The sequence below is a fragment of the Mycteria americana genome, chromosome 14 (assembly GCF_035582795.1).
Source record: "Mycteria americana isolate JAX WOST 10 ecotype Jacksonville Zoo and Gardens chromosome 14, USCA_MyAme_1.0, whole genome shotgun sequence".
Taxonomy (NCBI): Eukaryota; Metazoa; Chordata; class Aves; order Ciconiiformes; family Ciconiidae; genus Mycteria; species Mycteria americana.
The window spans coordinates 13,403,195-13,417,692 of NC_134378.1; the positions used below are offsets into that span (position 1 = coordinate 13,403,195).

The 14,498-nt window shown below is 41.6% G+C and overlaps 1 protein-coding gene across 1 annotated transcript in view; it reads left to right on the forward strand.

Moving 5' to 3' along the window:
- Positions 1–14,498, forward strand: part of PHACTR3 (phosphatase and actin regulator 3) — a 114,176-nt gene that overhangs the window by 61,526 nt on the left and 38,152 nt on the right. The window contains exons 3-5 of the mRNA XM_075516951.1: positions 614–691; positions 4,915–5,097; positions 10,394–10,597. Coding sequence (XP_075373066.1) covers positions 614–691; positions 4,915–5,097; positions 10,394–10,597 — 465 coding nt within the window. The remainder of the gene's footprint in view (positions 1–613; positions 692–4,914; positions 5,098–10,393; positions 10,598–14,498) is intronic.

Below are 14,498 nucleotides of genomic sequence, written 5' to 3' on the forward strand. Positions count from 1 at the left end.
TTTATGGCCGCAAGTATCATTGCCCCTTTGATTTGGGGTGAAGATTATATAGGTCACAGTAACATTATGAAAAGTGACAGGAGGGATCTACAGCATGTAAAATACCTTCCCTCAAGCAGCTGTCTCTGCGGTGAAGGAGCCTAGCACACAGCACTGCATGCTCTTGCTAGTCTCCAGGGACGTCCCAGGAAACCAGTCAGGAGACAAACTCACTTGCCTTTTCCTGAGATAGGATGGTGCAATTCCCTCCACTTGCCCTGATATCCTGTGGAGCGTCACAGTAAAGGACACCGCTTCCTGAGGCAGCCCCAACATGCCTTATTAAACAGCACGAAGGCTCCAATATCCCAGTTACTCTGCACTCAGTGTGATCAGACAGTAGGTTAGATCATAAATCTCAGCTCTACATGTGGGTGATTTTACAGCTGTTTTAACAAAGGAAAAGGCACAAACAGGCTGACCAGTCCATGCTCCCCAAAACAAAATCCTTGCAGCTCTTTCCAAGCACACAGTAGTTGAGACTAGAGGGAATTTTCACATTGCATCTTTCTTACTCCATGATATGAATACTCTGTTGTTAACTGGTGCTGTGTTATGCTACTACTTCGTGCAGTGCTGGAGAAGAAGATGACAGCACGACAAGGTCGGGATGAACTCATTAAGAAAGGCCTTCTGGAGATGATGGAACAAGGTAAGTAAAAATTCTTCATCTTTTTTATCAAAGTCTTTTTCAGGACAATAGGAAACACATAATTGCAAAAGAAGAAACCTAACAATCACATGAATAAAAAGGAAAACCTTCAATCCAAACAGAGGAAAATTCAGTATCTGAATTAAGCACGTCTTTCTTCCAATTCCTCCCTGCTGCAATCAATCCAAGCAGTTTAATTTTTGATGTTTTACCATCTTGAATGCAACTCCATCTTCGCTTGATTTACGCATGGTGCAAATCTGAGCTGGTACGTATGTTTTATGCAATTGCTCTAAACCTAGCTAAATCCTACTGCCAAGAAAGTCAGCTAAAGCTGGTATAAATATAAACTTAAACATACAGATGCATTCAGCTAACATGTACAACCCATGAATTCAAATCTCATAAAATGATACTAATCTGATGTTTTCAGCTGCCTTTCTGGTAAACCAAGTTTGTGACAAAACATATTACCATTCTGCCCGGTTTTCATTCACATGGAAAAGTGAAGCATTTGGTAGTGTCATTTTAAAGCTTTCCTGAGTACAAACCAGGTTCAGCAGAAGTCATTGAATGAAAGATGATAAAATGTCAGAAATATGCACAAAGGACTGTGGTTCGGTATATCCCTGCTCCAAAGCCCTGACAGATGCTCAAGGGAGACAGAGATCTGGGTGACTATTCTGCAACATCAAGTGAGCTCCCAATGTTATGGACAACATCCCAATTGCCATTTCCACCTAAACACAGATAAAAAAAATAAATCCATCTTTACTTTGAAAACTTTATAGCAGAAAGTACTGTCATGAAGAAAGATTGGCCTTTTGAGTTTGACCAATCTGATAGATAGAAATTATGTTCTTTGAAACTAATAATTGAGTTTCTTTGTATAAAACAAATGCCATGTCTATAAATAGCCTGTGGGACAATACTCAGTAATGCTATGCTGGAGTGTAACCGAGCAACTGAAGAGTCAGAAAAAGAGCATTTTAAACAGGATTTTTTTTTCATTGCAGTAAAACAATTTCCATATTATTTTATTGGATATATTTTAATATGAGTTTCATGTTCGAGTTAAAAAATTCTATCAAGCCATTAGTTTATTCTAAAATGGAAGTTTTTAGAAAGCTCGTTTTTAATTCTGTCCATTGAACTCTTTGTGTCTCTCATAATTCTAGATAATTAGTTGCCCTATTAGCATATTAGCACTATGGGATAGAAAAATACACCCCATTTCTGCTAGGAGTATGGAATTTCCCCATAATCCATGAATTTGAAGACACGGCTATCTAGAGCTTTGCCAAAGTACCGTAAAATAAAACTCCTGTAGAACACATTAGAAGGTGGTAATAATAATAATAATAATAATAATAATAATAATGAATCAATGAATCTCTTGCATGCATAGAGAACTGCCTGGGAGGAAAACAAATGATGCTAATTTTAACAACATTAAAATACTTTAAATAAATACATATAGTCCAGTGTGAAGTGATGACAAGCTGTGCTTTCAAAAAGGCAGCTGCAAATAGACTGCTATCTGTCTGCAATAAAGTTGCATAGAGCTCCTATAAACATCAAACAAATTTTCAATACCACCCTGCTGCCCAGAAAGGAAAGAATGGCTAACAGTCAGCTGAAGGACATTGCAGCTGCCTGCAAGTTATTTTTCTTTACAGAGTGTTGTGAATCTCCAGGGTTATTTTATTATATTATTAGTAGAAGCAGCTTATTAACTGGAATCAAAAATTGACCCAAATAATTGTCAGTAAATGCTAGTGCCCTACTTGGACTGAGCTGAAGTGGCAGCAGTTTCAAGGCTAAGTCCTGTTTATGCAGTAAGTTGCAATTGTCAAAGCAGCAATACTATGCTAAAAGACTACAGTAAATCCTAAAATTCCTCTATTTCATCAGGCTCTACTCCACTTCCAGAGACCTGATTTCCCGCTCACTTTCATAAATAGCCCAAATTGGGATGAAGCTGTAGTCTGAGAAATCTCCAGATCTGCTTCGTGCAGTTACAATAGCTGTGTCAAACTCCAGTTTCGTAGCACAAAGTCTGTCAAGCAAGCGTTTTGAACTGGACTGTTTGACTCAGAGCAAACCACAAAGCTAGAGCAGAATCTGCATCAATCTGTGAGCAGCCCAGGGTGAAACTGCACTGTCCTTGCTTTGATGATGAGTCATCCTAACAGGTTATGTCACCCTTTCTCCTCGCACAACCCCAAAACCCAGCTGCCCAGACACACTGTGCAGATGAAGTTGCACAGCCTGGGCCCCTTCTGTCTCCTCCCCTCTCTCCAGGTCTGCTCACACAGGGCAAATACAGCTTCGCTCTAGGGAATGAACTTGCACTCTGTAAGAGGTTACAGGGTGCAGGGTCTGGCATACAGCAGGATTCATTCCCACCTAAATTACAGCCCTACTTCTTCTGATTACTTTGCAATACTCACAACTCTCTTCTGCTTTCCTTACCAGTGGATCTAAGGTCTGTGCTTTCTCCTGTCCCCGGACTATCTCTAAAATATGGTGTTGGGACCCACTGCCAATCAAAGCAGCACATCCACTTTGATCTAAACATGAGCTGATCATTTCTGACCAGGAACATCACTGTTGTGAGTCTCAGACGCTCCTCAACAGAAATTCTTCAACAGGGCTGTCTTCTGCTTGTCATTACTTCATTAGTCATTACACTTTCCATCGGCTGGGATCTGAAGGAACTCATGTCTCTGACTGCAGTTTCATTGTGGCACAGCTGTCAGCAGCTTTCCTTTCCAAAGGATGTGAGGAACGTGCAAAGCAGAGTTACCGTGAAAACATTTAGGGAGCTTCCCCCGATATTTGTCCCCATTGTGAGCACAAAACCGATCAGATGTAGCTGTACTTACAGCACCGAGAGATAAGGGCTCCCTGTCAGATAATGCAGGCAGCTGTTAATACACCGATGACTATGTACAGGCTGCCTTCACAATGAGCTGAAATGTAGGCAATGAACTTTTTCCCCCTCCCCTTCCCGGTATCATAGCAACTGTGCTACTGCAAGGGCTATTTTAAGAACAGTAACTTTTCACCAAACGTGATTATGAGGCAGACTGAGTGAGCTCAGCATACAAAAATACTGCATCCCTTCCGCAGCATCTCTGGGCCAAAATCTGATACCCTTACCCAAAAGGGCAATAAATTACTCTGCAGATTGTCCAAATAGTATTAAAAAGGAGTAGCTATGAATGCTAGCTATTTTAAATCAATGTTCAAGAAACTTGTCATGATATCATTGCAAGAAAACATAGCCCTGTCAGGAGCTTCCAGAAAGGAGTGTCTAGGGCTGAGAAATACAAGTTAGGAGGTCAGGGGTGGACAGCAGACACGTCCATCAGCATAGAGCGCTGGCTAGAGTGGGAAGTAATTGCTTTCTTTGGTTTGCAACAGTGATGTAGATCTTGTAAATTCAGAGAGAGTTGTGAAGTAAAAGGATGGTTTGTATTCTGAGGACTCTTGTCTGAATAGGAGAATACTAGAAAAGCTTCAGTCATCAAGATGCGTACAGCTGCAGGGATCACTGGCACAAAAATCTTTCAGAGTAAGCAAAGGGAGCAGTTTCTAGGTCTGCATGAAGAGGGATTTGAATTTCTGATCAACTCAATCACACAAGACACGCTTTTCAAAGCTGAGTAACCAAAACTATGCTCAAAACCTACAGCTTGGTAGGGAATATTAGCAGCCTTGTCTTCGGTAAGGCTCCAGCATTACTGCTGGGGCAGCTGGAAGGCAGTGTGTCGTTCACGGAGCCTGACACAACTCAGACGCGTCAGACCAACCTGTGCACACACGGCACCATGAGCTTTGCTCATGCAAGGAATTGCCTTCTCCCAGAGACCTCTGATTTCCCGTGCTTGTACTCATCACCTGCATAGCAGGTGCTTACAGAGTACAGTGGCCTTCCTGTACATGCACAATGGCCGTTTCCCCAGGCTGCTGGATGCCCACAGGAAAAGGTGCCCTGTTGAGAAAACTGGGTGGATATTAGTATCCAGATGGGCTGATCTCCACAAGTTTTGCATTACAGATGCTCAGCACTGTTAGAAATCAGGTGCTGCTGTAAGACAAATCTCAGTCCCCTGAGAGCTAGCAGCTTTGAGACTCACTCTTCTCAAGAGGATAGCAGGGAGTTTCATCTTTCACTGTTCATGGTTTAGTTAAGATTAAATTATTTGGTGTTTTAGATACCGAAGGCAAAGCCTGCACTGGTGATGATGCCACGAGAGCAACACAGAGTGACCCTCCAGCTCCTGTGTGCCAGGCGCTTGCCTCAGAAGAGGTGCAGCAAGAGAGTACAATAGCAGCCACAACAAATGTGACCTCGCTTGATGAGGAGCTGCATTTGGATGAGCTGAAAGAAGATGCAGGTATTGCGTATAAAATGTTTAAAAAAAAACTATACAATGTTAAAAACAAATTTCTGCTGAGCTGCCTTATGAGGAGTCAAATATGTCAGTGCATTCAAGGGTCAGAGCACCTTGTTCAGCTCAGCCCATACTGGGTTAGCAATCAGTATGTAAAAACAGTGATTTTTGAGACTGCTACCAAACTGAGGGACCACATAAAGCTTGGAATAATGGGATTAGTTGGATTATGAGACAATCCAGTCTTGGCATGGTGCCCCTTTGGTATTAGCAGTGACTGCTGTGAAGACAAAACAAGCTTCTCTTAAAAACATTTCTTAAACTTCTGTGCCAAGCCTGAAATTGCTTGTTCTGGCTCAGGACAACAATGTCAATACACAGCCCACACTGTCCATATCATCACCCTGTCTACAACATGCTGCAAATACAAGTGAAGTTCAATACCAGGAGTACAGATAAGCTAAACCGAGCTCCTTTCATGCAGCTGTGCTCCAGCAGAGCTCATCCGTGACAGCAGTTCCTTGGGACCAGAGCAGCCAGGCACAACCCAGCAGCTGGAGGGTTTCCATTCACTTCCTGACAACCAAGAAATGCAAAGCTGCAGAGATAATGCTTTATCCTAGTTTGTGAGGAGTGCCGTGTAGTGATTACAGATCTTCCTGCCCATTCCCTCTGGTCAATCTTTACACCTTCTCCATCTGCCCTGGTTGCCTTTTGTTCTCCATCCCGCCCCCTCATGTCCTGTTTCTCTGGGGTCCCAGCCCCAGCCACTTTCACCAAGCCCAACCCTACCTGCTGTGGTTTGCTGAGCAATGCTGCCTGCTTATGCCCTCACCCTGCTTCAGCAGCTCAGAATGGAAATCATTCTCTGAAGGGTTTCCCATTTCTTTGCTTTATCCTTTCCCACTTCCTTTTCCTCCTGCCCTTTCCAACCCCATGACTCATGCAATTTTGTTCCCTTTTGCTGTTTTACTTTTACATAATATTGCTCTTCTGGCCCATTTCTAGCTCCACTCCACTCTTAATTGCTTTGACAACAGAATTTCTTCTGTCTCCCAAAAAGTTTGGTCATCACAAGGATTTTTTGTGTAAGCTTAACACCACCTTTCTGTCACCCATCACCTCCTTCATTTCAACTACATGTGTTATTTCATCAAGAAATATCCCAAAGCACTGTATGTGGGCTTCTAAAGGTTTATCCTCTCTCTTTTTTGTCTCTTAAAATAGAGACAAAATAGAGAACTGGACATAGACAGCTTCTATTAATACATGCCTTTAATGCTGTTTTCCTTTCTCTTCAAACTCTATCCTTTATGGCTGTGTTTTATTTTGTATCACCCTAAAAATTAATTGAGGCAAAACCCATTCATCTCCCTGTTCTTAGAACAACCAGATCATGATCTTGCCCAGGATCCTTCAGGCACTGCTATTATTAGCAATAATACTCTTTTCTAGAGCATTTCATTCCATATCACTAAAGAAATTACTCTCTGAACTTCTAATTCTTATCATTGGGACAGGCTATCCTGGAAAGATGGTACTAATAATGTTTCACGTATTTAACTTTATGGATCTGCAAAACCTAATACCATGATTTAAAATTTACCTTACACTGCGTTCAAAATTGTGTATTGATGCTTTCAAAATCATCCCAATTTCTTATGTCTCTTTCTCCAATCCTAGTTCCTTTTATTGTCTCCCTGGCACAACCTTTCCTCTCTTGTGTATTTCTTCTCCTCCATTTTTTGAGGTGCCATTTTTCCAGATTCCAAAAAATAACAGTGGGATTACTTTCTCCTGTCTCCCTGGTCTGCAAGACTCCACTCCTGTTTGTTGGAAATCTTCCTACCTCTTTCATCATCAATTCATCATCAATTATTTTAAAAGGCCTCTGGCTTTTAAAATAATTATTGTTGATCTAATCTTTATGTGCTAATTTATCCCTGTCTGTGCATTCTAGCATTCCTGCCTCTAGTGAGTCCACCTTAAGAAATTCATTGGGTGGGAAAGCTCTTCAAAATTGTCAGACTGTATTCCTAAGTTTATTATAATGTTGAGTTTATTATAATGTTTGTCCTTGGGCTCAATCCAGGCCCAGTGCAGTAAGTGTCTTTCCAGAAAATTCATATGAATATTTGACCAGCTAGAAACAAAATGAATATATTTGCTTTATACCCAATACGTTGTATTTCATCCTGAGGATGTGGGGTGAAGGCCAGGGAGGGGAAGAGAAGGCAACAAAAGGAAATATTTGTAGACTTCATGTTTGGTTAGTACACAGACAAAGAACAGCCTAGGCAGAAAGAGGGCAGTTTTTCCCACCTAACCTAGCCAATGGGCTTGAGGGCAGTCCCAAGGGGAGGATTTCTACCTAGTAGTGAGAGGGCGTGTTGACAAGTGGCACTCCATGAATAATTAGGTACTCTGGCAAAGAGTCTAGTGCTGAGCACTTGGAGTATTTTCAGCAGGATAACATTCACTCTGCAGTACGAAATCTGTTAATAGGTTTGTGTACTCAAGACTCAGGTCCGCCTTCAGCTTGCATCACACATGTGCTGTTGTTACCAGAAACAACCACAGAAAAAAACCAAAACCAAACCGTTCTTTGCAAGGAATGTAAAATGGACATTCTTTAGACAACAGTGCACAATGCCAGTTTGTTTTCGTGATACCACTGTCAGAACAGGATAGAGTTCAGAAACAAAAAGATCTGTTTGACTGAGGCCGAGTGTGTTTTGGATCGACCTGCTCTATAGGAAAGGTCCCACTATGGCTGCTCCTCTGCATCCATGCCAAACAGCACTTCATGTCAGAGGGAGGTCTACTGATTTCAGTGAAGTTACTGCCAGAAGAAAGTATCACTCCACTCAGGAGAATGCACTCAAATCTGACTAATTTTCCTATCAAGCTACTAACATCTACTGGAGCTCTTGATCTTTCTGTAATGTAACCCATTAGTGACTTAATTTTTCTCTTCCTCTATTCCACATTTTGTCTTCTATGCAGTAGGCACAAAAATACAAAGTGATGTCAGCCTGGAACAAAGCATTTCCCTAGAAGTATATTTAAAAGAAAATTATTTCCTTCTATAAATCAGACAACTATCACATACGGCAGCTTTCCTATCAAGCCAAATTTCACAAGAATTCCTGTTAATGATGCATATTTATTCTACTTTCCTTTCTTTTTTGAATGATAAATACTCATTCCTCCTCTTCATGGCATACTCATTAATCTGTTTGTCAACAAATTAAATGCTATTATCTTGCCAATGCTATTGTTTCCAACTGCCTAAGTGCTCTGGTGCCTCCCCATGCACTCTGAACATGGGGATGCTGAATGCTCATTAATACAGAGAGCTTCTATTCCAAACAAGACATAAAACTGAGCCAAGAAAAGATTTGTGACGTGGCAGCTGTGGGTGCCCACTGCTGTGAGTTTTTAGGAGATGCCCTGGAATGGTTTGGAGGGAAAGGTACTTTGTTTAGACAATCCAGAATGCTAAAAGGAGTGGGATTTGCCATTTATCCAGCCCAAGCAGTTTGGACCTCTCTCATGCTTTGCTCTGGTGAGACCCCACTTGGAGTACTGCATCCAGCTCTGGAGTCCTCAGCACAGGAAAGACATGGACCTGTTGGAGTGGGTGCAGAGGAGGGCCACAAAAATGATCAGAGGGCTGGAACACCTCTCCTATGAAGAGAGGCTGAGAGAGTTGGGGTTGTTCAGCCTGGAGAAGGCTCCAGGGAGACCTTATTGGAGCCACTCAGTACTTAAAGGGGGCTTATACAAAAGATAGGGACAGACTTTTTAGCAGGGCCTATTGTGACAGGACAAGGGGTAATGGTTTTAAACAAAAGAGGGTAGATTTAGACTAGATATAAGGAAGATATTTTTTACAATGAAGGTAGTGAAACACTGAAACAGGTTACCCAGAGAGGTAGTAGATGCCCCATCCCTGGAAACATTCAAGGTCAGGCTGGACGGGGCTCTGAGCAACCTGATCTAGTTTAAGATGTCCCTGCTTGTCGTAGGGGGGCTGGACTAGATGATCTTTAAAGGTCCCTTCCAACCCAAACCATTCTATGATTCTATGATGCTATGCTGAGGAGAGACTTAAACATTGATCTCCCTGTTTGGATGAGTGCATCACCTGTTAGGGTAGGAAAAATAACCCTCATGGCTCCTACTGAGCCCACAGTGGCTGGAAATGCAATTTGGAGAGAGCCTGGCTGTGGCTGCGGTCCTGGATCAGAGTCAGCCTCAAGCTTCTCTGTGGGTCCCCACGTATGCCAAGGCAGAGATCAGGACATGTAACAGAATGTGAAAGTCAAACAGTGCGGCGTTGCGCGAGTTTAAGTACTGACAGAGTCAGCTGGTATCTGAGCAGGATTCAAGGATGTTAATTTTGGACTTCATCACTGAAATTCCACCTATGTCCTCCTTCAGCTTCATGCCTTTCTGGATCTATTCCCCTGTGCCCTCATCACAGCCAGGTCAATTTGATGAACTGCTCAGTGATTCAGCATGCACTAACTTTAAAAGCTAAGTGCTTTTGCCATCTTTCAGGAGACAATCCTGAAATGAGCACTGCTTCACCATCTCAAATTAAGGCTTTGGTGATTGAAGTTTTTCTTAAGTACTTCACCAATTCTCTGTTCCACACTAGCTGCTGAGACCCAATGGCAAATCCAATGGCAGGCTTTTCTTGGTTATCAACTTTAACCTCAGGAAAGACTCAACAGTTCTGGAGTCAAGTACATTAAGACAAGACTGGGGATGCAAGTTGAAGTCATGTATTAAATAAGATAAAAATTAAATTGTGAAAATAAATGTGTACAACAAACAATTGGAAAGTCAGCTTTCGCGTAATATTACCGGTTTGATACTCTTTGCCCTTTGGCTGGGTGTTCCTAGCACAGAAGAGTACTCACTTAGTAACTGTGCCACTGCAGCTGCATGCTGTAAAAAAAATCATTGCTGTTCTCAAAAGTTGCTTTGCCTTGCTATCTTCATTATTTAAAAAAAAGGAAAGGGAAAAAGGCTTTAGGGAAGTAAGGGAAGCTCAGCAGTTTTCTCAGGAACATCAAAACTAACATTTCTTCAATATCCTCATACATTTTATTCTTTACCTGCTTCAGCTGGTTGGCTATTTCACACAATAATAATTTTGACTATGGAAAAGAAGTGCTTCTAGCTGTGTGCCATGTGTTCTGTTTTTCTGAATGTTCCTGGCATTGTCCCCTGCCCTATCATTATTATTAACTTCATGTTCCATTAATTTTACTCATCTTCCTACTAGCCAAGAAACCTTCAGCACCCACGGAAGAAGTAGAAGATGCCAGTCTGCCAGCATCTGAAGACAGTCCACAAGCCTTACTTGTATCTGAATCCACAGATTCCCCCCAGAAACAGACAGAAAGAAACTCAGCACAGCTTCCCAGCCCTCCGTTGCTCCCAGCTCCACCACCTAAGGCAATCTCCAAAATCACAAAGAGCGTAACAGGTCAGTCATTACTGGTCAGTAAAGACTTTCCACATCCCTTAAGTGTTGTTCACCTACACAGCACAGTATAAAATTTTTTTCTTACATTCTTTTTTAAGACTATTGCCGCAAACTGCTGTGAATCAGGCTAGTTATATTGAGTGAACAGAATGCTAATGATTTCCATGAACTGAGTGGTCTGGTTGCCTGATAACAATGCACTGATCTTTGTACTTCACATATTTATCTGAATCTCTCAGGGGATTATTTGTTGCGAGTCTATTGCACTAAACACATGTAATACAAATCAACTGCAAGCCTCTGCTGAATCAGATGCTCATATTGATATGCCATAAAACACAAGGATGATTTAAATGTTTTCGTTACCCAGACTCCTGCTGGATAACAGTACAACAGCCAAAATCAAGTTCAAGTCAATAGGTTCTGTAGAGGTTTCTGTCTGAAGGGTTTGCTCTCTAGGGTAGGTCTAAACTAGAGCTATGAAATCTCGTCTAGTTACACAGAACACACATAAGTGATACACCTGGCTCCCACAAAGCAATCCTCCATGCTAGGCTTCATTGAATGTTTCAAAAGTAATTCCTCTAGGCCTGATTTTCTAATGTATTGCCAATGTTGTTACATTTTCCAACATTCTGGCACTGCAGAAAGGGTGTTAAAGTGAATATGACTTTAGTTTGTTCCAATTTTAGGGCCCCTACATATGGTAAAAGCAGCTAAAAGGGCCCTATTGCAAATTAGAATCAAGTCCTGACATCTAAATGTCAGACCTGTTGGATATTTAGACTTTTAAATGACAGCCATTATCTCAGCCCTGATTTGCATCCACACTCATCTACTGGCACAAAGAACAGGGTTTTCAAAGTCACCAGGAAACAAAATATCAGAGGGGCATTGTGATCTGACCACTGAGGTTCATAGAAAATATTGAGGTTTGCAGTCTTTTTGAGGGTAATTACAAGTATTTGTTTCCCATGGAAAATATCCATATTTTATCCATGCTTAAAAGCTGTAAGAGTTTAAGTGGGAGCTGGATTCAAAATGGTATCATAATGCTCCTTGGGAGCTGCTGTTCAGATTGCTTCAACATTCTGTGCTATGGGCCAGGCTCTATCTTGCCCCTTCCACCTTGCAACATGAACAGGCACAACCAGGACTCCCCTTTGACTTTGCTCAACTGATGAGAAGGCCATGCTCTGCATGAGATGTAGGCTATTTGGAAAACCTGACCCATAGACGGTAACAAGATTACAGCTCCACCAGGCACTTCACAGCATTTTGAGTCTAGATATTTTGATGCTTAACCAAAGGATTTCCTGTAGCATCTAAGATATTCTGAGTTTTGGTATTTCTTTCTCATCTAAATTTTCCACCAAAAACAACTCTTAGTTTTCTCAGTGACTCAAATAACTGTAGACCCTTTTTCAATAGTGATTATACATTTGTTTATTTTTGTGTGGATGTGGAGGCAGTGGTAAGTTCAGACTAAACAAATACTGTCAATGAGTGAAAGGGAATACAAATGTACGGGGGAGAGAAAGAGTGATTATGAAAGAAAAGGAAGATGAAGAGGTTGAAAAGCTTTTTTGTGTTTAGTTCTTTCCCCCTTAACAATGTTAGAGATGCTGTTAGCAGAGGAGTGAGGAATAAGCCAAGCACCAATTAATCACAGAGAGAGGGGGAATGGGGCAAGGTGCCAAGACATCACTTTGCAAGATTATTCACTGAATGGCTGTCATTAGGACAAATAAGGTGTGATCTAAGCAAACTCTCAACTCTCAATATTGGCCCAAGCTGCAATGACGACAAAATTGGCCCTTGACCTGTTCCAGGAACAAACAGGTATAAAGATAACACAAAGTCTCCTCCCTTCCTGCTTTAGGGTTGAGCTGAACCCGGGGTTCTTGCTCTGAGAAATCATGGACACCCTCTCACTGTGCAGCGGTATAAAGTGACTTAGGTGTTTTTTTTCATCCCCTCAGGCCATGATTCAGTGGGCAATCATTGATCATAAGTGTTCTCTGTGCATCTCCACAGTAGCACGTAATCAAAATCCCCTTGAGTGCTGAAAAAACATCTTTGCTTAGCAGAGGTTGGCTGTCTCCTGGCTGCAGCAACTGTCCTGATCAGGAGGAGCTCCAGGGTGGGAAGGTGTCTCATTGCTAAGACATTGCACATTGGGCACCTAGACACTTGAAGAAATGCCCTTGTGCTTTCAGACATTTCAGATTTTACATAAGGTAACTTTTGGGCTACCTTGACCCCTGTCTCCTGGATGCATAGAGAGATGAATGAAGCTCTGGCCATTGGTTAGGGTTCTGGGTTGGAGGGAGGGAAATGTGCAAAAATGCCTTCCAAAAATGAAAAAAATAATGTTAGACCTTTCTTAGAATAAGAGAGACTATTTAATTGTCAATGCAACTCTCTTCATTGAAGGATGGTCTCCTCCTCACCCCACAAATGTGAAAAGGAGACCAGGCTTAGTGTTGTCACTCTCAAATTTTCGATGTCTGATTTTGGTTATGGCTGCAGGAGCTCTTCTTCCTACTTGTGCTTTTGCTGTTGTCCTCAGTAATTCTGCCCTCCAACCTCCAGATGCCCAGCTCTTTTCGCAGTGCTACCCTTATGGAGCTGTACCAGATTTCCAGCAGTAAACTTAAGAAAAGGCATGTAGTTGGTAACCGTTATGCATGATGCTGGGTCTGAGAGGAAATATTTAATAACTTAAGTTAATATCCAAACCTAGTTTTGTCCTCTCCAGTTTTCTAGTAAGTTACCCTGCTAATAGGAACCAAGTCCTTTTTACATGGGTATTTCAGGATAATCCTGGCCTGAGCAAAAGTTTTTCTCTGCTATGAGCTGAAGAATTTATCTCAAAAGTAAGTGAAAAAAGTAAAAATGATCTGTGAAAACAAGTTTGTACAAAAGCTGCACAAGCCGTCAGTTTAAATTCCTGCTTAAAACACTAGGTGGCAGCAAGAGAAAATAAAGACTGTTTTGTATGAAGAACTCGCATTGCCTTTTTACCACCCAGACTGAGCTATTTGTATAAACAACGCCATAAGCCAGAGGCTTGGGACGGAGATATAAGGGAAAGGGGAAAGGGGAAGAGAACTACAGAACAGAAAAAGTAATCAGCATCTTTTTCAGGCCAGATGTTCAGTTATCCTAAGAGTGTGAAACTACCAAATTTACAACCAGGGAAATGTTTACATGTTTTGGACTCCAGTGCTAGTGAAATGTACCTATCAAAGTCTAATTTCCAACAAAATGCTTACATTGCCTAAAAAATATCTGAATCTGGGGGTAAAAAAAGATTAGATTGCCCCACCCTTCTTTTTTCTTCTTAGTGCTCAATACCACATCCTTCATTTGGATTTCATTTGGCAAGTTTTGTTATGTGAACATTATCCTCATATTATAATGATTTTGGCATTTCCTCAACTGGCATATGAAAGACAGAGGTCTAAGCTGTGCAGCAGTCACAGAGGAGCAGATAATAGACACTGGTACATTTTGTCCTGACTGAGAACCACAGTGCATAAATTTTAATACAGTCTGCCAGAGTCCAGCAGAGAAAGTGCTAGATTGGAAAGCCACTGCAGTACAAGCCATTGGTGGTTAGGAGGAACAGTACTGGCAATCGAGAATGCATTGGTGGGCTGGGAAAAAGGAGAATCTGATACTGTGAGAAAGAGGGGAAATGGGGGAGGCATCTATTTTGCTAGATAAAGATCTGGATCTGTGTAGTATGAGCCTTTTGAATTCAGATAGTTACTCAGATCAACCAGTTACCTCCTAGCAAGAACAAAACATCACCATTTTCCTCTGTTCAACACAAGAAATTAACTTCAGTGCAGATTCTGTGTGCAAAAAACCAAGAAGCATTGCACACCCTCTT